Here is a 21,628-nt window from a genome sequence, read left to right as displayed (position 1 = left end):
ACAGCCCATCCTGCCTTTCCCTCACACAGGTGTGAGTTCAGAGGAGATTCCAACGGTGGAGATGAAGGAAAAGGGAGAACGAGGATTAAACAGACTGAGAAAAAGAGAGAGAGAGAGAATAAAAAGAGAGTTTGATGAGCCTCGTCCGCCCACCAGCTCACATCTCCAAACTCTGATAACCACCGATCCCCTGTTAATCAGCTGTCCTCCCGCGCCGCAGAGGGAACTACAGCTCCCATGATGCTGCGGTGTAAACAGCAGCAGCAGCAGCAGTCGGTGGGCAGCAGGTCCATCGCATTAAACCCGTCTCCCTCCTCAGAGTCAGAGAGCCGCCACAGGTGAGCGGACCACAGCGGCACAGAGAGGGGCGAGCGAGGCAGGACAGCTACTGAAGAAAGAGAGAGCGAGTGATGGAGGTCTGGAGAACAGTCGTCCTCATCTGACAGTTTCTTCCTTCCCTGGTCCCTCTCTGTCTCTCTCTGACTCTCTCTCTCTCTCTCTCTCGGCATCTCTCTCCTGCCAGCCAATCACAGAGCTTGGATGTAGGAGGAGGGGAGGCAGATGCTGTGATTGGTGGAGAGCAGCGTCACTTGCAGCCTCCATTCAAGTTTCTCACTGTCATTATTTCTCCCCTCACTCTGAAGCCTCCATCTGCCTCCTCCTCCTCTTCCTCCTCCTTTCTGCTTCCAGCCGCAACTGATGCAGGTTTTCTGTGTGTGTGTGTGTGTGTGTGTGTGTGTGAGTTCTGACATCATGTGTGTTACCGTGTGATTTGGCTCCAGCTCCAGAAGAATCCGTCCTGTGAGGTGTTTGTGCAGCTCTCCTGTCTTCTAACACCAGCTGCCTCTGTTTACATTGGACAGCACCCTCTGGTGGTGGAAAGATGAAGACGAGGAGGAGCTGAGCTGATACGAACCTCTGAAAGAGGATGAATGTATCAGGCTGACTGTTCAGGGCTGTGGAGGCCTAGCAGGGGGCAGCCAGAGGCCACGTCACACTGGATGCTCCTTAGCTTCACTTCCTTCGCTGCTGTTCTAATAGCTCTTCGTCCTCCTCTTCCTCCAGCCTCCACTGCCTTTATCTTGGATACACACGCTGCCTGGAGGAAGGTTGTTGTGGTCACCAGAGGCCTGAACAGTAATGCAGCAGCAGCAGCAGCAGCAGCAGCTCCCTCTGTCCACTGCAGAGAGGAGTCTCACTCTGTGGCTGGAGGACCCAGCAGGGTCTCTCCAGGACGCAGAGACGTCTCCTTCATCCACCCCTGAAGAGGTCGTCTAAACAGCTGTTGTCTCTGGTGCCCCCATGTGGTGAAGAACAGTGAGTGGGGCGGTTAGCATGCTAGCCAACAATGAATCCACAACATGACAGTTTGTTGCTTTATGTGTTAAGTGTGACCTCAAGTGGCAACTCAAGGAACTGCAGCGTTTCTTAACCAGGAAGTCCCACTGAGAGTCAGAATGTCTTTTAGAAGAGAGAGACATCTGGACACAAACACACACTCACACACACACACACACATTTTAGAGGCTTGTTGGAGGGATTTTAATGTAAACACAACAAACAAACACCGACATCAGGGAACCAGAGAGACAGAAGACACACAGACACAGAGGACTGAGACACAGAGGACAGACACAGAGGACCGACAGACACAGGACAGAGATACAGGACAGACACAAAGAGGACAGAGACACAGGACAGAGACAGAAGACAGACAGAGGACAGAGACACAGGACAGACACAGGACAGACACAGAGGACAGACAGACAGAGGACAGACACAGACAAACACACAGAGGACAGAGATACAGGACGGACACAAAGAGGACAGAGACACAGGACAGACACAGAGGACAGACACACAGGACAGAGACACAGAGGACAGACACAGAGACACAGGGCACACACAGAGGACAGAGACACACAGTACAAAAAGACAGAGGACAGGGACACAGAGGACAGACAATCAGACACAAATAGGGCAGACACAGTGGACAGACAGACAGAGGACAGACAGAGGACAGAGACACACAGGTCAGACACAGAGGACAGAGACAGAGGACAAACACACGGAGGACAAGATCATTTTAATAGAAGAGCAGAGATGCTGTTTAGCTACAGGGAAGAGCTGCATGCCTCACAAACACACACACACACACACACACACACACACACACACACACACACACACACACACAGGCTCTCACCAGAAATAGCGTGACAGCGCTAAGAGCAGTTAGCGATGAATATTTCAGCCATTTTCTCTTTAAAGCCTCTCCGCCCTCTCCACCATCTGTGTCTGTTTAAACTTCTCGGTCCTCACTTCCTGTCTCCTCTCCACAGGTCTGCACGCATCCTCCAAAATAGAGACACAGAGGACAGAAACACAGAGGACAGAGACACAGAGGACAGACACACAGAGGACTCTGTCTCCTCTCCACAGGTCTGCATGTGTCCTCTGAAATTATAAATATAGACTGTGAGGGCTGAAGTTACTTAGGAGATCACAGGGCGCCGTCTCATCACATCAGAGTGGTTCTGATGATGTTCAGGGTTTGTGGGAAAAATGACACATTCGTTCAACATCATGTGCTGATGACAGTTTAGTGATAATCCGTTCATTATCTTGATGTCAAATGTTTCATGGATTTATTTTAGAAGAAAGAATGATGCTGCTCCTCTGGTGTCCACTAGAGGCTGCCTACAGAAGTGAGACCTCCATGTTCAAAGGTCTGAGCTCGGAGTTCTCCGTTTAAAGGGAGCCACAGACGAAGAATAAGGTTTATTATTTATTAATCTTATATACAGACATGTACAGAAATCTAAAGAGTTACTGAGGATAATGGAGGAAATCTGTAACACACACATACTGTGAGGGATTAGGCGCTGTCCAGTTGTAGATCCAGTCTGACAGAGGTTAGCGTGAGAGGCAGGGTCGTCACTTTGAATCAAAGAAATCATTTTCTCCTGCATCGTCTCCGCTGAACCACCGTCACAAACAACATGAGATGATGCTGTGTTCAAACCTCCGTCAGCACGACTCTGCCCCGCGTGCAGCACTTCAGTGTTTCAGGGTCAGGTCGAAGAGAAGCGGCTTCTTTAAAATCTACATATTCATATAACATCTGGTGAATCTTGTAATAAATTCAACTAAACAACAAAGCGTAACCTCAACACTCACGTGGATAAGAAGTGGAAGACTGTGTATGCTTACAGTTACAGGTATGGTTAGCCTAGCTTAGCATAAAAAAAGATCCATCCACTGTTACTGTAGCAGGGATCGACTTATTGATAATCCCCTGCAGAGGAGGTATTGATCTTATGATGTTTCTAGAAGAACTGTTATCAGAGCAACAGACACAGACAGAACTGACAGCACTTCCTGACTGGACTCTGATTGGTCAGAACCACACACTGGAAGGGTGCATCATGGGACTTTGACAGGGTGTCTTCATGCTAAGCTAGGCTACGGCCTCTAACACAGCTTTGTATGTAAAGTTGTGTTGTCAGAAGCTGAGAATGTGTCTGCTTCATATGAAGGTCAGTGTGGGATCAGTATTTGGCAGGAAATGTGTTTGAAGCAGGTTACACATGCTCATTATTTGACCCAGGTCTCAGCTCAGACTCGGTGCAGATGTGGTGAAAATGGCGGCTGTGGGTATTAATGGACCTGTTTCAGTCTGCAGAGGAAACGGGGTTAATGAGCTGATGTGCAGTCAGGGCCAGAGTGCTGAGGTGAGGAGCACCTCCTCCTGCTCCTCCTGCTCCTGCTCCTCTCACAGCCAGAGAGTCAGGATCCCGGTCAGACAGGCTAACAGCACAGATGGAGATCCTACTGAACCTGCACTAAAAGTAACTTTACTCTGGTGTATTTTTTGTTCAACGGTCTCTTTTTCAGCTGCTGCCTTCCTTTCCTCCTCCTGCTCCTCTTCCACCTCCTCCACCTCCTTCTCCTCCTCCTCCTCATCCTCCTCTCCTCCTGGTCTCACAGAGGTGGTTGCAGGAGGTGGGGAGGTCTCAGCGGAGGTGGCAGGCGGTAGACTTACTTCATCGTCCTTTAGAGGGAATATGACAGTTTCATCAGGGAGGAGAGGAGCGTCAATGGGTGGAGGAGTGATGTCATCAGGCAAGGTGGAGGGATCAGTTGTCACATGATCATCATCATCATCATCATCACCATCATCATCACCATCGTCTTCTTCTGCATCTGGAGCTGTAAAGAAACTCATTATATTAGCAATAAGGCACATTATAGATCATTGTTGCTCATACTGTGTACGGTTAATAACTGTTATGGCTGAATGTGGTCAGGTCAGGCAGCTGTGTGACAGCCTGAGGTGGAACATCTGGACCTCGCTGACCTCATTCCATCACACACCTAAAAACAGCTTCTACTTCCTGCAGAGAAGAAAGACTGAAATCTGCCCCTAATGCTGTCAGCAGACATCAAAGTGCTAATCACACAGAATCAGAGAGTGTACTGTGAGTGAGAGGAGGAGGAGGAGGAGGAAGAGGAGGTGGAGGAGGAGGATGAGAAGAGGAGGAGGAGGAGAGGCAGGAGAAGAAGAGGAGGAGGAGAAGAGGTGGAGGAGGAAGAGGAGGTGGAGGAGGAGGAGGAGAAGAGGAGGAGGAGGAGAGGCAGGAGAAGAAGAGGAGGAGGAGAAGAGGTGGAGGAGGAGGAGGAGAAGAGGAGGAGGAGGAGAAGAGGTGGAGGAGGAGGAGGAGGAGAGGCAGGAGAAGAAGAGGAGGAGGAGAAGAGGTGGAGGTGGAGGAGGAAGAAGAGGAGGAGAGGCAGGAGGAGGAGGAAGAAGAGGAGCGCTTCATACCACAGAGGTTGTTTTCACACTTCTGCAGGTTTTCAGGACATCTGGAGCACCAATCACCTTCAACGAACGGCCGCTCCCCTTCAAAATTCCCTCTGAGGGAACACACACACAATTATGATTACTGCACTGAGTACTGTTACTGTCCAGCAGGGGGCGTGCTTGTACTGTCATTGGTAGCAGAGATGGACAAGCAACAGTTAAGTCACAGTAGGAGCTGTAGTACTCTGGTAGTAGTAGAAGTAGTAGCAGTACTCTTAGCGGTGCCTTTGTATGTACACACAGTAGTATTAGTAGCAGGAGTGGTGCTGTAGTACAGTGACAGTGGTAATACTCATGCAAACTACTACAGTACTACAGCAGTGATAGTTTAGTGGTACTACTGCTGGTTAGCTGTACTACACACAAGCTAATGATGCTGATGCTGTGTAGTAGTATAATTGTAGTATTACTCACAGTAGTGGTACCATAGTAATACTGGTAGGCCTGACACCAGAGGCAGTAATGGTACCACAGTACAGTATAATCAGCAGTATTATAGTACTAACTAACTCACAGTAGCATAGTTAGTACTAACTATAGTTGTGTAAGGTAGTAGTATAAGTAATAGTAGTACTCTAGTAGTGTGTGTCTAGAGTGTGTGTAGTACTGACGCTGGGTAGTAGTTGCAGACGAGGAAGGAGACTCTCTCCCAGTCCAGACCCTCCATCGTGTTGCAGAGGTGGAAGGCACAGCCGACTCTGTGTGTGTCTGCCCACACCATCTGAAACACACACTGGTCAGGTCAGGCCACGGAGGCGTCTGTGTGTGTGTGTCTGACCTGTGTATGTGTGTGTGTGTGTGTCTGACCTGTGTTTGTGTGCGTGTGTGTGTCTGACCTGTGTGTGTGTGCGTCTGACCTGTGTGTGTGTCTGTGTGTGTGTCTGACCTGTGTGTGTGTGCGTCTGACCTGTGTGTGTGTCTGACCTGTGTGTGTGTGTGTGTGTCTGACCTGTGTGTGTGTGCGTCTGACCTGTGTGTGTGTCTGTGTGTGTGTCTGACCTGTGTGTGTGTGCGTCTGACCTGTGTGTGTGTCTGTGTGTGTGTCTGACCTGTGTGTGTGTGTGTCTGACCTGTGTTTGTGTGTGTGTGTGTCTGACCCGTGTGTGTGTGTGTGTGTGTGTGTGTGTCTGTGTGTGTGTGTTAGTGTGTGTGTCAGTGTGTGTGTGTGTCAGTGTGTGTGTCAGTGTGTGTGTCTGTGTGTGTGTGTTAGTGTGTGTGTCAGTGTGTGTGTGTGTGTGTGTCAGTGTGTGTGTCAGTGTGTTAGTGTGTGTGTTGTGGCCCAGAACTGACCCCACACACACACTTCCGGAAGTGTGTGTCATTTGAACCAATGAGACACGCAGCCTACTGAAGGAGGACATTTGATAGGCTACTTCACTTCATTGCCAGTTCGAGCCATGGGCCTATTTTCTTATTCCGCTTGGTACCAGCGGAGTGATATCAGCGTTAATGTCAACAGCGACAGGTAGGTTTGCTTTATTTGACTCTTTCTGTGATTTTACGTCTTTCTCTGGACTCTGCCTGCAGCTGAACTGCACTCATATATCAGCTACTTCTCGCTACTAACTTCTGTTGTGAGGTACTTATCAGTAACTTTTACTACAAATTGGTAGCTTCTGCTGTCGGCTAAAACTCGCTAGCTCCACATGCTAGCTTCTTCCACTAGATACTACTGCATCGCCTGCAGCTGAAGTGCAATTACATAGATTTATAGCTCCTATGTCAGCTACTTCTTCAAAATAACGTCTACTGTCTGGTATCTATCAATGCATTTTACTGTCGGCTACAAATCGCTAGCCTTTACTGTGGGCTAAAAGTCGCTAGCTACTTCCGTTAGCTTCCTCCGCTAGCTACTGCTGCTCTGCCATATATGCACAGCAGAGCACATTAATCAGGAACAGTTCAATCAAAGCAGTCTGTATTCTGAGTCTATGAATGGCATTTATTGATGTATGTAATTTAGTTTGCTAGGGATGTTTTTCTGGTGCACATGCTGTGAACTCCTGACTTTGTATGAGCACAAATGTGAGTAAACAGTGTTTAACCTGCTGGCTCACTTAGTGCCACATCAGTGTTCTTACAGTGGGTACCAGTCCAGTGTTACAGATGGAGAAGCATCATTTGACTACCTTGTACCTATGGTGTGGATCTGATGTTTCTCTTTAATAATATTGTAGATTCATTCAGGTTGAATTAAATTGGTTTAATATCAATATAAACCTCTGTCTCAGAGAGGGCACAGCTGTTTTCATTGGTACTATGGTTACCTATGTAATGATATGAGCCATAATGATCCAAAGGAAGGAAAGGATTCAGCCTGCTGAAGAAGCAAAGGTGTACATTCAGTCTTCCAGTGACAAGTCATGCATACAAACATTTATTGACAGTAATAAAGGTATGGAGTTGTTATTTTAGTATGATTATATGGTCTATAATTAAGTGTTGGCTCAGGATTTCTATTAAAATGCCTCTATAGGAAGAGGAGTGTTTGCAGCCCAGACCATTGAACCAGGGGCTTTTGTACTGGAGTACAGGGGTGAACTCATATCAGTGGAAGAATGCCAGTCCAGACACTACTCAGAGAAAGAGAGTACATTTCTGTATGAATTTGAATGGCAGAATCACCGCTGGTGGTAAGCACATCACATGTTGTGTAGAGATTCATGCAATTCTTATTAACTCATGAGTCAAATATTGTAAATAACTGATGGATGAGCAAATGAAGCAGTGTTGACATGTTTGAGACATGAGAAGAGATTTATCTGTGTAGTGTTATCCTACAGTTTAAGTTGACCTCTGTGTTATGTGCTATTTAATGTTTTTACATTGTAAGTGTGTACATTTGATGATTCAGTATTACACGATTTCAAAGGTTCACTTTATTTCTCTGGCTTTTAGTATTGATGCATCCAAAGAAGATGGATCCCTGGGAAGATTAGTGACAACCACAAATCACCAAACTGTGTAATAAAAAGATGATAGTAAAGGACAGGCCACATTTGTGCCTCTTTGCTGTTCAGGCCATAGAAATTGGAACTGAAACTGATTTCAGCTCTGGTGATTCCAAGTGGCCTTGGCGTGAAAAGGTGAGTGAGTTAGATTAAACATCTATCTGTGTGGTGTTTAAAGGGGTCAGCACACAGGTGATGCAGATTCTTTCTTTCATGGCTGTGGCTGTGTACTGTCTGGTATCTTTGTTTAGATGGGAAGGTGTTTGTGTTGCTTTTCCTGCTAAAGGTCTCAGACTCACACACTCTGTTTCTATTTTGGCCCTTATGGGGCCCTGGGTGCATCTCGAAGTGATTTTCACATCAGCATCACAACATCACACACTCCTTGTTTTCCATTTTTCTCCCGTATGGATGTAACTAGAAGTTATTTTACTTCAACTGAAAAACCTGACAGTGTCAAACTGTAAATTATAATAAGCATAATTCACCACTTCCCAGTCTGTTGTATGTCTAATGCTGTGTTTATACTGTAGTCCATTGCAATGTCTTTTATTTGCTCTGAGAAATCGCAGGCTCACACACTGCTTTTCTATTTTGGCCCATGTGGGGTCCTCCTGACCTCTTCATGATTTGGGATGCTCTCAACTTGTGGGGCCTCTCTCACGTCACACACAATTTTGATCTTTCTAGCTTTGTAGGGCCACTTTAACACCAAGAACTTGTACTTTTGATTTTCTTATGGAGGTCTTTTTTACGATAGTCCAAGTATTCTTACTCCTAAATGCATGGTAGTATCAAATCTCAGATTATGTTAAGCTCAACTCCCGAGTATCGCATCTAATATCTACAGGGTATTTAGTATGTGATCCATTGCATCTCTGATACTGTTAAGGGACTTGCTCATAACTCTTCTCATATGAAAAGTTGCTTCCACACGAGCCATAGACCATGCATTAATTAGCTGTTTGGAGAACAGTTGTCTTATCACTTACCTTTTTCTACGTTCATTTTTAAGGTTTATTCTTTTTTATTCATATTTAGGTTACAGTTTCCAAGTTTTCCCTTGTGGAGTACTCTGATAGTGAGGATACAGATGAAGGCTGTGGCACAGACCACCCTTTGACTTCACACTGTAATGAAGTTGTCTGTGTTTTGCAGAAAGATGCAGTGTCAGATGTTGCTAAATCTGTGTATGACTTAGATGAGAGTGTTGTGCTTGAAACTGATGATGATTCAATAAAGGATAGATTCAGTCTGCACTCATACAATGAAGCTGTCCAAAGCTTAGAGGACAAAAAGTATTCTGGTATGTGTTAATGGCCATTTCTCACTTTTCCCAATGTAATATTTTTTCTTACATTAAGAATGAAATGATTACAAATGTCTTGTTTTGCAGATGGATGAAATGCCACGCTCCGATGCTCTCTGTGATTCAAGTGATGATGACGATGCTCACCCTTCCACATCAAAGTCTGAAATTGCTTCACAAAGGCCAAAGAGAAGTTGTTGGCACCCGGTAGGCCTTTTCTTTCCCCCTTCATTTTATAATTAAAGCGAACCAACAGAACACACATGCTTTTACAATCTTTCTCTTTGTTCTGTAGTTTGTAAAAAGCATAGGCCTGGTATTTTGTGAATGATACATGTTAGGCTCTATATTGACTTTACTGTACTGTTCAGATTTATTCCTTTTAGGGGGTTTTAAGAAATTCTGATATTGCAGCATATAACTGAAATGTAGATAGCTTGTCATGTATGACAACCTAAGTGGAGGCTCAGTTATTAACTTGAGTTTTCTTTTTTCAAAAGTCTCTTGTAGAATCAGACAATACAAGCGAAGGTAGTGAAGTATATTCCAAATTTCAGGGAGGAAAGCACTGACGGCAGCATGGAGTTGTCCATGGAAAATAAGAAAAGGACAAAGTTGATTCTACAAGTCGGATGAGAACAAAGTCTTTCAGTCAGCCCCAGTGTGAGTCTAGGCAGTACCGAAGATTTGAAACAGAACCTGATTCCACACAAAGATTTCCTATTGTCACAGCAGATGCTAATGAAGATGAGATGGTAGAAGAGCCATGTGTACGTTAATCCAGTTTTTAAAAACGAAGATGGTTCCAGAAGTTATAACAAGAAACATCACTGCTTCTACTGTGGACAACAGGTTCAAAAAATGTCAAGACATTTAATTCGTAAACACCATGAAAAGGTGGAAGTTGCCAAAGCTTTAAGTTTGCCAAAAAACTCAAAAGAAAGGCGACTCCAATTAGATTATATCCGAAATAAAGGCAACTTTGAGCATAACATTGAAGTTTTGGAATCCCACAGAGGAAAAATGATCCCATGGAAACAACCAAAGGAAAAGATGAAAGGACAAGAATTTACACATTGTGTGTACTGCTATGGATTGTTCACAAGAAGAGTGATGTGGCGACATTTTCAGGTCTGCAAATTCAAGCCTCAGGGTAAATCATCACAAGGTAAAACTAGAGTCCAGGCATTGTGTGCTTTTGCTGAACCTGCTCCACTTGGACTTGGTGAAGCATACTGGAAGTTCTTAAGTGACATGAGTCAAGACAATATTGCAGTTGCAATAAAGGAAGACCCATGCATTCTGGAGTATGGGTGCAGACTCTTTACCAAGAATGAGAGGGTAACTAGCCAACACCAGCAGATTCGACAAAAGTTGAGAGAACTTGGCAGACTGCTACTGGAAGCAAAAAAGGTTGCACCTGTGAAGACTGTCAAAGACCTCATAAAACCTGAACAGTACAGTCATGTTGTCTCTGCTGCACGATCCCTGGCTGGGTTCAATGATAAAACTGGCAAATTTCACCGTCCATCTCTTGCTTGCACAGTTGGACACAGCTTGCATTCTTTGGCCATGTTTATAAAGTCGGAAGGATTGAAGACAAAAGACAAACAAGCTGTCCAAGATGCTGATGAATTTGCACAGCTATACCAAGAAAGTTGGAAATTTGACATTGCAAGTCGAGCACTAACTCAACTTGACCAAACCAAGGGGAATTCTCCTCAACTCCTCCCATTCACCCAGGATGTCCAGAATCTCCATTTCTTTTTATCAGAGAAACAGCAGCAACACTTGAATACCCTCACCGAGGAGCCTTCACCCTCAAACTGGAAAGACCTTGCTAAAGTGACCCTAGCACAAGTTATCCTCTTCAATCGCCGGAGAGCGGGTGAGCTATCCAGAATGCCTTTGTCTGTGTACTTGTCCAAGGACATGTCAGAAACGCATGATGATGTGAACTTGGCCCTTACAGCAGAAGAACCTGACCAGTTGGCTGACTTTCTTGGGCATAACATCAAAGTCCACAGAAAACACTACCGGCTTCCAGAGGGCACCCTCCAACTAGCAAAAATAAGTAAAGTTCTTCTTGCAATGGAACAGCCTGTGTGTGTGTTAGTGTGTGTGTGGCAGTGTGTGTGTGTGTGCGTCTGTGTGTGTGTTGCTGTGTGTGTGGCTGGGAGAATACGAAGGAAAGAGTCTGGATGAAATTCACCTTGATGTAAATGGTATACCTACTGTACTATAGTTTGATATGTGAACTCTTGATTGATCTCTATCATTACCATTTTAGAGACTGCTGACATGGAGAGGTGTTCACAAGAGGACGCAGAAGATATGGGTGAGGTTTTTTAACTGGTTATGAATTATTCATTTGATCTAAATACTGGACTGCCTGTGGATTTTGCTTGGCCTACTGATTGCAAGAAGTCCTACTTATTACATGTTGCATCTTTTTTGAATAGAAAGGTCTGAGTAGTATTTGCATGGTTTTATAATGCAATCCTACCAGTTCATGCGGCCCTTATAGCCTGTGTTCACATTGAATTTTTATTTAGCACGCTACAGGAAGCCCTAATGGCAAAATGGAGAAAGTTACCATGGACTGCACATTGTGCTACAAAAACTTTGTCGACTGTTCTAGACACATTTAAGTATAATATTTGGTTATGGCTTTAATAGAATATTTTATTCCTTTCTACATAGCAAGTCTAAATACTCATTCCTGTGGCACTCCAAATGTATTTGTAATGACTGTTTTATGCACCCAGATGCCAGTGAGGACCATGAGTTGGAAGCTGAGGACAACATGACATCGCTGCAAGAAGGTTCTGATTATTGTTTTTCAATCATCTTTAAAAGACACACATGCCATATATTAAAAGAAATCTTTGATTATTGTGAATTGCTTGCTATCACATATGCTGCTTCAGTAAACCTTTGCTGCATGCAGGCCCAGTGTTCCACATGCACAGGGGTCAGAAGATGAGAGCACGGTGCCATCCCTGCTAGAATGTGCCTCAGTCAGAGGAAGAGAGGTGAGCTTAGAGCAGTGATAAACTACCCACTATTTATTATAATTAATTATATTAAGAGTTCCTTAAACGGAGAGGAGAATCCTTCTCCAAACTATGACTGACAGGGACCTATTAAAACGCTGCGGATACTCGATACTCGAGGAATTTTGACTTTCTGTAGTTATTTTTTATTTTATTACATCAGTGATATGTTTACACAGAAAACATGTACCATTGACTCATGCTTAATTCAGATGGCTCAGGGACATTAAAAACTGTCTCTGCCCCTTGGGACAGCTGTTTAAGGGGTGGTCCACCTCCTCTAAGTAATCCATCCAGGGAAGTTCTTGATGTTTTCTTCTTCTCTTGTGTCCAACTATAGGTAAAGGATGTGTAGTCAAGAAAAGCTGGACACCAAAGGAAAGTGCTGCAGTTGAAAGGCATTTGAAAACATGTATCGTGAGGAACCAGGTTCCAGGTAAGACAGACTGTGAAAACTGTATTGCTGCTGAACCTGAAGCCCTGGGAAGCCGTGACTGAAAGCAGTGAAATACTTCATCAAAAATCGCATAACTTCCATGACAAGAAAAGAACAAGGCTTCACTGGCCACTGGTCCTTTGTTCCTCTTGTGTTTGTCAGTATGTGCTTGTTGTTGTTACAGTGTTCAAATGTCCTACAGTGTAAACACAGTCTGTGATGGCATGTCTATTTTTTGTAATGTAAAATCTTATTTGTGTTTTTCAAATACATGCCCACTGAGGACAAACTATGTTGTGAAGTTAATTGTTATTTAAGTGTTTTGTATAAGTATTGTTTGGTCCAGACTTGGATGAATGCTTATTAATTGGTGCTTGTTAGAATAGAATAGAGTTTGCCATTTGTATGGTACATTACAGTACAGATACGTTGGAATTGTTGTGTATTTCTGAGTCAAGCTTACCAAAAATATTAAGAAAAAGGATAAAAAAGGCATACTATAAAGATCAAATGCACTTAAATACCCAAAATATTTACTTATGAAGACACATAGTACTGTATGCCATATGTTATATATGGAGAGAGTGCCTAATATAGACAGTATCAGACATCATCATTAGCAGAATGGGTCCTGGGTCAACGCACTGAGGCCTCTGCTAGGCTTTTTTCCACTGTCATTGAGCTCTGAGATGTTGGGAACTTAGGCCGATCAGTCTACTCATTTTGCAATTGATGGTGAATGGCTGCCGAGGTGGAGCATGTTTCATAAAGTCCAGTTTACAACAAAGCTTAATTTATAGGGCTTCTGATCCTTGTCAAGATACACAAACTGAACTTATGTGTGTGGACCTTACAAGTACTAAATGTTGGTAACAGGCCCCATAAGTGACAGAAAAACGGGTTTGGACAAACAGAGTTTTGAATTCTTTATATATGAAGTGATCTTTTTTTAACAGGAATTTTTTTTAGTGTTGCCTGATTTTTTACAGAGCTGTAGAGCCACTGGAAAGGGGGGACCCCACAACTTGGCAGAAAACCTTTGGACCTCTCAAAGGAGGTTTACAAGAATGTGTGTGTGTGTGTGTGTCTGACCTGTGTGTGTGTGTGTGTGTGTGTGTCTGACCCCGATGTGTGTGTCTGTGTGTGTGTGTCTGACCTGTGTGTGTGTGTGTGTGTGTGTGTGTCTGACCCCGACCTGTGTGTGTCTGTGTGTGTGTGTCTGACCTGTGTGTGTGTCTGACCTGTGTTTGTGTGTGTGTGTGTGTGTGTGTCTGACCTGTGTGTGTCTTTGTGTGTGTGTCTGACCTGTGTGTCTTTGTGTGTGTGTCTTTGTGTGTGTGTCTGCCTGACCTGTGTGTCTTTGTGTGTGTGTCTGTGTGTGTCTGTCTGACCTGTGTGTAGTGTCCACACATCTTATCTTCATCACAGCTGTTGTTCTGGAAGTCATAGTCCAGGTGTTCTGCACAGAGCACATCATGTCAGTCATGGATCCACACCCTGTTCTAAAGTGGTCTGCCACCTGCTGCAGGACTCACCCAGGAACCACTTCTCCAAGGCCACGCGCAGGTCCAGGGCCCCGGTGCCAGCGAACAGGTTCTCCCCGGTGTCCTCCAGCTCTGGATTGTGGTTCCACACACATTTCGTGGCGTAGCGCTCTGCGATCAGCTTCAGGCTGGAGTCCCATTTCTGCAGAGAACCAGAGAGCAGACGGACAGTTTCACCTTCACCTTCATCTTCCTCTGAGCTGCAGGCGGCGCGATGCTGTCCACACCTCTGTCCCATTCAGCACACCATCAATCAGTACTGATCAGGTTTACCTAGGACCAGGATGCTAGGACCAGGATGCTGTGCATGTAGCTGCTTTTATTTTGACTGACCCACAATCCTTTGCACAGAGGGGGACATGTCACATGACTGAGCTGCTAAGAAAGCACATATCAGTATCATGAAGTCAGCAGCAGAGGTTGGAAGTCAGAAAGTCCGACCTCTGACCTCTGTGCTTTGAACACAGCATTATTCTCAGGACAGCCCCGCCCACCTGCTGCATCACCTTGTCTGAACCACTGAGCTGCAGGTACACATCAGCAGGAGGAGGAGGCGGCTCTGAGCACAGCTGCTGGTCCCGGGCAGGGACAGCAGGGACAGCCGCTGGTCCCGGGCAGGGACAGCTGTTGGAGTCTCTGTCTGCAGCGTCCACAAACATTTGACAGGACAGCTTTGGTCCACACATGGAGGACAGAGGAGAGCTGGATCCAGACTCCATGATCCCCAACAGAAACAGACACAGCACAGACTGAGAGCCACAGACAGGTTAGATTCTGATAACACAGTCTGTTATCAGAGGTTAACCTCACTGATGACTCTGCCAAGTGCATTCTGGGAGTTGGAGTTTGAAACACCACAGCTCTTAGTGTGTTTCCTCTGATCAGAGTTCAAACGTGTGATCTGGTCTGTAGACAGATTTACGACGAGTCGACCTTCTAATTAAATGTGTTGTTTTCTCCTTTAACGCTGCATTAATCCGCCTGATCATTTTGTTTTTGTTTTACAGCCTGTGAGCTTCTCAGGGAGGATCTAAGCAAACACTCCAGAGCTGATCATCCTCATCATAACACGTCTGTTTTCATAAAATCATCCACAGCTGGATCCTTTTTGAGTCGTCTCTGATTTTGTGAAATAAAACGTGCAACAGACTGATTCGGTCAGGGACTCACAGTGTGTTTCCCCTCATCGTGCTCTTATCCCTGACCTGACCTCTGACCCAGACTCCAGGCTGAGGTAGGCTACACGTTTCCTTCCCATCATGCCTCTGGCTTCAATAGCATCTCTGTTTCCTCTTCAGAAACTGATCCTGTCACAGAGACATTCAGTGTTTTCCTGTTCGGTTCGTAGCCACCATCTGTGACACAATATAGAAACAGAATGCCACCGCACAGGGACCAGATTCGGTCCACGAGCCACAGTTTGCTGTCATTGAAAGTGTCACATGACTGTAACTGCCTGTTGTCTCTGTCTCATGTTTTCAGTCTCTGTTGCTAGGAAACAGAAAGAATGAACAACTGACTGAGAGTTTAATATCCCTCTGTGTGTGCGTGTGTGTGTGTGTGTTTATTTGTTCATTGATGACACACAACACAAACAATAGTCAGGGGTCTCCTTCACATTCCTCTCTCTCCGGGCTCTCTCCACATCTGGTCTGTGTTATGACGCTCAGGTCATTGACTGCGCACTCACACACACACTCACACACACTCACACACACACACACACACTCACACACACTCACTGTTTGTGATGGTTCAGTCATTGATCTGTGTGATTGATGTTTGGACTGTAGTGTGTGGTGATATTGTAGTCATGTGACCGTGCTGTAGTTAGCTTAGCATTAGCTCTCTACTTCTGGTGTTTAGGCTTCAGATCATAAAGTGTGTGTTCCTGCTAGACGTCATCAGTTAAACATGAGGCTTGCTCCATGTGTTCTCTGCTGTTCCTCCATGACAGGAACAGGTGAAGTGTCTAAGTTTCAGGTCAGAGGACCCTCAGCGGTTCTGTTTCAGGTCGGGCTGGTTCGTGTCCTGCCAGGTTTCTGAGCGCTGTCTGTGACTGGAATGGTTTTAGCAGCTTTACAGATGCTTCTTCCTGCCAACACAAACTGAAACCTGTCCTCTGTAATTTCCTCCCAGTTCAGCACTTCCCTCCTCTTCCTCCTCCGGCTACCTCATGTCTCTCCTTCGTCACGTTCTCCTTTCCTCTCTGCTTCATCCTTCAGCTGACGGTCAAAAACTATGTCATATATCTTATCTCAGTTGTTCCAGGGGGGGTTCCATGCTGGTGGAGACAGGCCGAGTGCTCTCCTGGTGCACACACACACACAACATGGTTTTTGCTGCTCAGCTCTTTCCCAACACTCTTCCTCCTCTGTTGCTCAACCCTGATGGCTGACTCCCTCGTCGGGATGATTTCCCCGCTGTGTTCCTCCCCTCACCGTCTGCAGAGGGAAACGCCCATCTGTTTCTTATATGTGTTATCTCATAATAATGACAGCCTGATGTTCTGACCTGTGTGAGGAGGTTTCTGTGGATTAATGATGGTTTTGAGTGGGGACCTTAAAACAAGGATCACAGGGAGGGGTACTGGAATGGATCTGTGTCATCCACTGTGCTCATATGTGGAATTTATAAGAATAATGAGCAACAAACACAGGTCCGCATGCGAGGCTGAACCGCAACCTCCATATATAACGACGGTCGACGCCGCACTGCTTCCTCCTGCTGTGCAGAGGCTAAGCCAAATAAAGAGGCGCCGCCATGTTGGTCTGGTGCTGTAGAAGCTGTGGAGTCAGAGGTGCTTTGCTTATTCTCATCCTCAACATCACACATCAACAACCAATTAGTGCTAAAGACTGCCAACATCAGTGACAGAGGTTCATGACGCCTCATGCACTTACTAACATGACCACAGGAGGGCGCACAGCTACATAAACATGTCACCTTCAAATCAAACCGACTGCCCTAATAAATGTGTAAAAATATCCTTGGCTGATGTGACATCTTTGTCAGACTTTAATCCTGAAATGGAAAAATCCCTGATGGTCACGCCTCCATCCAGCAGCGCTTTAAACCAGCTCCAGCTTCTCTACGGTCCAACGACCAAACCACAACAAGCAGCCAGTCCCAACCTGCCTGGAATTCCAGAAACACAAAACTGTCATGAAGTTCACCTGAGTCCTGCTGAGATTCACAAACAGTCTAATGTCAGACTGTTCTCATGTCAGAAACAGACTGTTCTCATGTTAGAAACAGACTGTTCTCATGTCAGAAACAGACTGTTCTCATGTCAGAAACAGACTGTTCTCATGTCAGAAACAGACTGTTCTCATGTTAGAAACAGACTGTTCTCATGTCAGAAACAGACTGTTCTCATGTCCAATGGTTCTCATGTTAGAAACAGACTGTTCTCATGTTAGAAACAGACTGTTCTCATGTCAGAAACAGACTGTTCTCATTTTAGAAACAGACTGTTCTCATGTCAGAAACAGACTGTTCTCATGTTAGAACAGACTGTTCTCATGTCAGAAACAGACTGTTCTCATGTCAGAAACAGACTGTTCTCATGTTAGAAACAGACTGTTCTCATGTCAGAAACAGACTGTTCTCATGTTAGAAACAGACTGTTCTCATGTTAGAACAGACTGTTCTCATGTCAGAAACAGACTGTTCTCATGTCCAATGGTTCTCATGTCAGAAACAGACTGTTCTCATGTCAAAAATAGACTGTTCTCATGTTAGAAACAGACTGTTCTCATGTTAGAAACAGACTGTTCTCATCTCAGAAACAGACTGTTCTCATGTCCAATGGTTCTCATGTCAGAAACAGACTGTTCTCATGTCAGAAACAGACTGTTCTCATTCCAAAAACACTGTTCTCATGTCAGACTGTTCTCATGTCAGAAACAGACTGTTCTCATGTCAGACTGTTCTCATGTTAGAAACAGACTGTTCTCATCTCAGAAACAGACTGTTCTCATTCCAAAAACACTGTTCTCATGTCAGACTGTTCTCATGTCAGAAACAGACTGTTCTCATGTCAGACTGTTCTCATGTTAGAAACAGACTGTTCTCATGTTAGAAACAGACTGTTCTCATGTTAGAAACAGACTGTTCTCATGTTAGAAACAGACTGTTCTCATGTCAGACTGTTCTCATGTTAGAAACAGACTGTTCTCATGCCAAAAACACTGTTCTCATGTCAGACTGTTCTCATGTTAGAAACAGACTGTTCTCATGTCAGACTGTTCTCATGTTAGAAACAGACTGTTCTCATGCCAAAAACACTGTTCTCATGTCAGACTGTTCTCATGTTAGAAACAGACTGTTCTCATGTCAGACTGTTCTCATGTTAGAAACAGACTGTTCTCATGTCAGACTGTTCTCATGTCAGAAACAGACGTTTCTCATGTTAGACTGTTCTCATGTCAGAAACAGACTGTTCTCATGTTGGTAAGTAAGTATGCTAACATTAGCATCCAAGCTGAGAGAAAAACTACCACCAGCTGCAGAGTTCAGCTCTGACATGATAAATATCATGGCTCCATCCAAAGTGACAGAAAATCCCTAAAATGCACATTATAAGCTCACTATTCATATCATCACACACTTCCTATGTAAACCATATAAAAGTGTATAAAAAGATCTGCCAAACTGTAAATCAAAAAGTTTTCGAAACATGAGACACACAACGACACACAGATGATAAGAACAAGAGAAAGTGCAGCAAACAGCAGCAGTGATCACGTGTGTGTTTCTGAATGTTAGACACACAGAAAAAGAACCAGAACTCAGATTATTAGGAAATCAGGATCAGTTCTGTAAACAGAAATCAGACCAGACGGTCAGAATTCTCCTTCTGCTTCCTCTTTTTCACCAAGGTCACAGAGACCGAGGTCTGATGAACGCTCACAGCCAGGACCTATGTGACCATCACAACACAAGACGAGATGAGCCGCTCGCAAAGAACCAAAACTAAACACACCCGTGTTCAAGCATCTGTTTCACTGTGTGTCCTCAAACATGATGGCTAAATGTTAAATGAACACATTCTGCATGTAGAGACTGCTACGGTGGCCTCTAAGGACGTGATAACAAAAACCTTAAAGGAACAGTAAGATATGTATGAAGAAGTTGTGTGAGATGAATAAGAGCGCCATCATCAGAAAAACAGCTACCGGTACGCTAACCTGGCTAGCTGCTCTCAGACAAACAGTAACCTGTGTTTACAGCATTCAGGTGACTTCATGCAGGTCTGACCCCAAGGAGGGTCCAACAAAGGAGGCATGACGTTCACATAGAACAGAAAACCAGTTCAACCCTGGACAACAGACACATCCTTCCTTGTGCATGCAGTTGTGCGTCCTCAGTGTTATTGTGGTTGTGAGCGTCCTCCTGGCTCTCATTTGATATATGGTGTATCATCTTCTGGTCAGTGTTAATGAACAGACTCTCAGAGGCTAATTCATTAATTCTCCCACATATTCTCAGGCTGAGGTCTGGACGTCACCCTGACACAATGCAGCTCGGTCAGCGCTGAAGCAGCACAATGAGCAGTGTGTGTCTGCGGGGTTGATCAGGACGAAGATCGCTGTCAGCAGCTTCCCTGAAACATCCTGCGAGCTGCGGAGGTTTGGGTGGAGGCCGTTTCAGAAGTGGCCTGACGTCCTCCTGGACCTGTTTTTATTCAGATACCAGCTCAGAGAGTCTGTCTGTGTCCAATGTTCTGGCCCGGGCTGCAGTTCAGCTAGAGGGCGCTCTGACTAAACAGACAGGACTTCGCCTGCTACAGGTGTTCATCGTCTTAGTTTAGCTGAACAAACATGTTCAAAAACTGTTGCAATCATTAGTACTGACCCTCTTTTAAAGCCTCTGGTGGCCATTTAAGGAACTGCACATTCTTCATATATATGACGCAGGGTTGAGCAACATCCTCCAGAGCGCCTGCCCTGACTCATATGCTGCGTCTGCCTTTAACATGACTCAGTGATCGGTAACTGGTTCTTATAGCTGACATATGGTAGACAGTTTTAACCTGTTCATGCCCGGTTTGTGATGCTCTGCAGGTGTCTTACCAGGGGCAGCATGGCCGAGGCGCTGGGTGAAACCTGTCCTCTGTAGTGGTTGTGGAGCTCCACCAGCAGCTCCTCCTGCTCCTCGCTCAAAAAGCTCCGGGCTCCAGGAACCACCAGGGCGCCCAGCAGCAGCCATACCCAGAAAGGAGCTCCCCGTGGCCCGCAGCAGCAGCAGCCAGACTCCCTCCTCACCCTGGAGCTCCACAATGAGCCTCGATCCTGGGTAGTCCGTGGGGTCGAGGCCCTCGACTGGGCAGTGGCCCCCTGGAGCTCCAAGAGGCTCCACTGGTGCATGATGGGAAACAAAGTCCTAAGGTATGTATCCTCAAGTGGTCAGTCCAGAGTCCAGAGAAGAGTGTGTGTGTGAATGACACTGATCAACAATTGTGTTTGTGTGTGTGTGCACAATCAGCCCTTTTGTCTTTGTGTGAGTGTGTGTGTGTGTCTGAGAGTCAGTAAAAGTGTGTGTGTTCCCTCCTCAGTGCCTCTCGCTCTCAGCTCTGCTGATCGCTCTGTTTCTGACCCGGCTTTAAGAGAGAGAGGATCCTCCCCTGCACACACACACACACAAACTCTGCTATCCTTGTGAGGACTTGCTCTGACATAATACACACCTTAATCTGACCTAAACCGACTCACACCAGGTCTCACAGTTTTTTCAAAGTGTGTGCCAAAGTGAGGGCAAAGTATTTAATCTCAGAAGGATCCTCATGAATATAGAGAGCTACACACACACACACACACACACACACACACACACACTGACACACACACCATAGTTCACATTTCACACACTGCGCCGACTGGTACGCACATCAAATACCCCCAACCCCGAACCTCCATATTCTGCATGTTGCTCTCTCCTCCTCCTCCTCCTCCTCCTCCTCCTGCTGCTCCTCCTCTTTGTCTTTCTTTTTCTAGGCAGCAGTTTATACTTTAGAGAGACTTTGGTTTAAATTACAGGAAAAGTTAACACATGTTTTTTTCACGAGATTTGATTCATATCTAGTGAACGGAGGCGGGACTTCACCATGTGAGCCATTAAAAAGCTCATATACCTGTAACCAGCAGCAGGTCGGTGTACACAAAGACACACACACACAAAGACACACAAAGACACACACACGGCTGCGCCACTGTGTCTGAGTTTAGCCCAAATGCAACAAAAAATGACCACACAGCCTCTATTTTGATTAATTCAGTATTTCAACATCCTTTGTCATCACAAACCAAAGAACAGACCCTGAAGCACAGGAAGAATCCAGCCTGAGAGGACTCATGTGTCCAGGTCATGACTCACAGCCTGAGTCAGCTGCTCACTGTCTCAGTGAGTCCAAACACAGTTCCCTTCATTCCAACACAACTGTCTCTGGTACAGAGACATGGGACGC

General features: G+C 45.3%; 1 protein-coding gene across 1 annotated transcript; it reads right to left on the bottom strand.

Annotated features, from left to right (window-relative positions):
- Positions 1–2,775: 2,775 nt before the first annotated feature.
- On the bottom strand, positions 2,776–20,895 carry LOC114439062 (peptidase inhibitor 16-like). The gene is made up of 6 exons (XM_028410793.1): positions 20,238–20,895; positions 14,152–14,302; positions 14,008–14,075; positions 5,476–5,585; positions 4,826–4,917; positions 2,776–4,212 (listed from the first exon to the last, which is right to left on the bottom strand). Exons 1-6 carry the CDS (start codon positions 20,529–20,531, stop codon positions 3,776–3,778), a joined length of 1,152 nt encoding a protein of 383 aa, XP_028266594.1. The 5' UTR covers positions 20,532–20,895; the 3' UTR covers positions 2,776–3,775.
- Between the last annotated feature and the right edge of the window lie 733 nt (positions 20,896–21,628).

Source organism: Parambassis ranga, chromosome 7 (genome assembly GCF_900634625.1).
Source record: "Parambassis ranga chromosome 7, fParRan2.1, whole genome shotgun sequence".
Lineage (NCBI taxonomy): Eukaryota > Metazoa > Chordata > Actinopteri > Ambassidae > Parambassis > Parambassis ranga.
The sequence above is the reverse complement of the archived record's forward strand: the minus strand, read 5'-3'. Positions and strand labels throughout refer to the sequence as shown.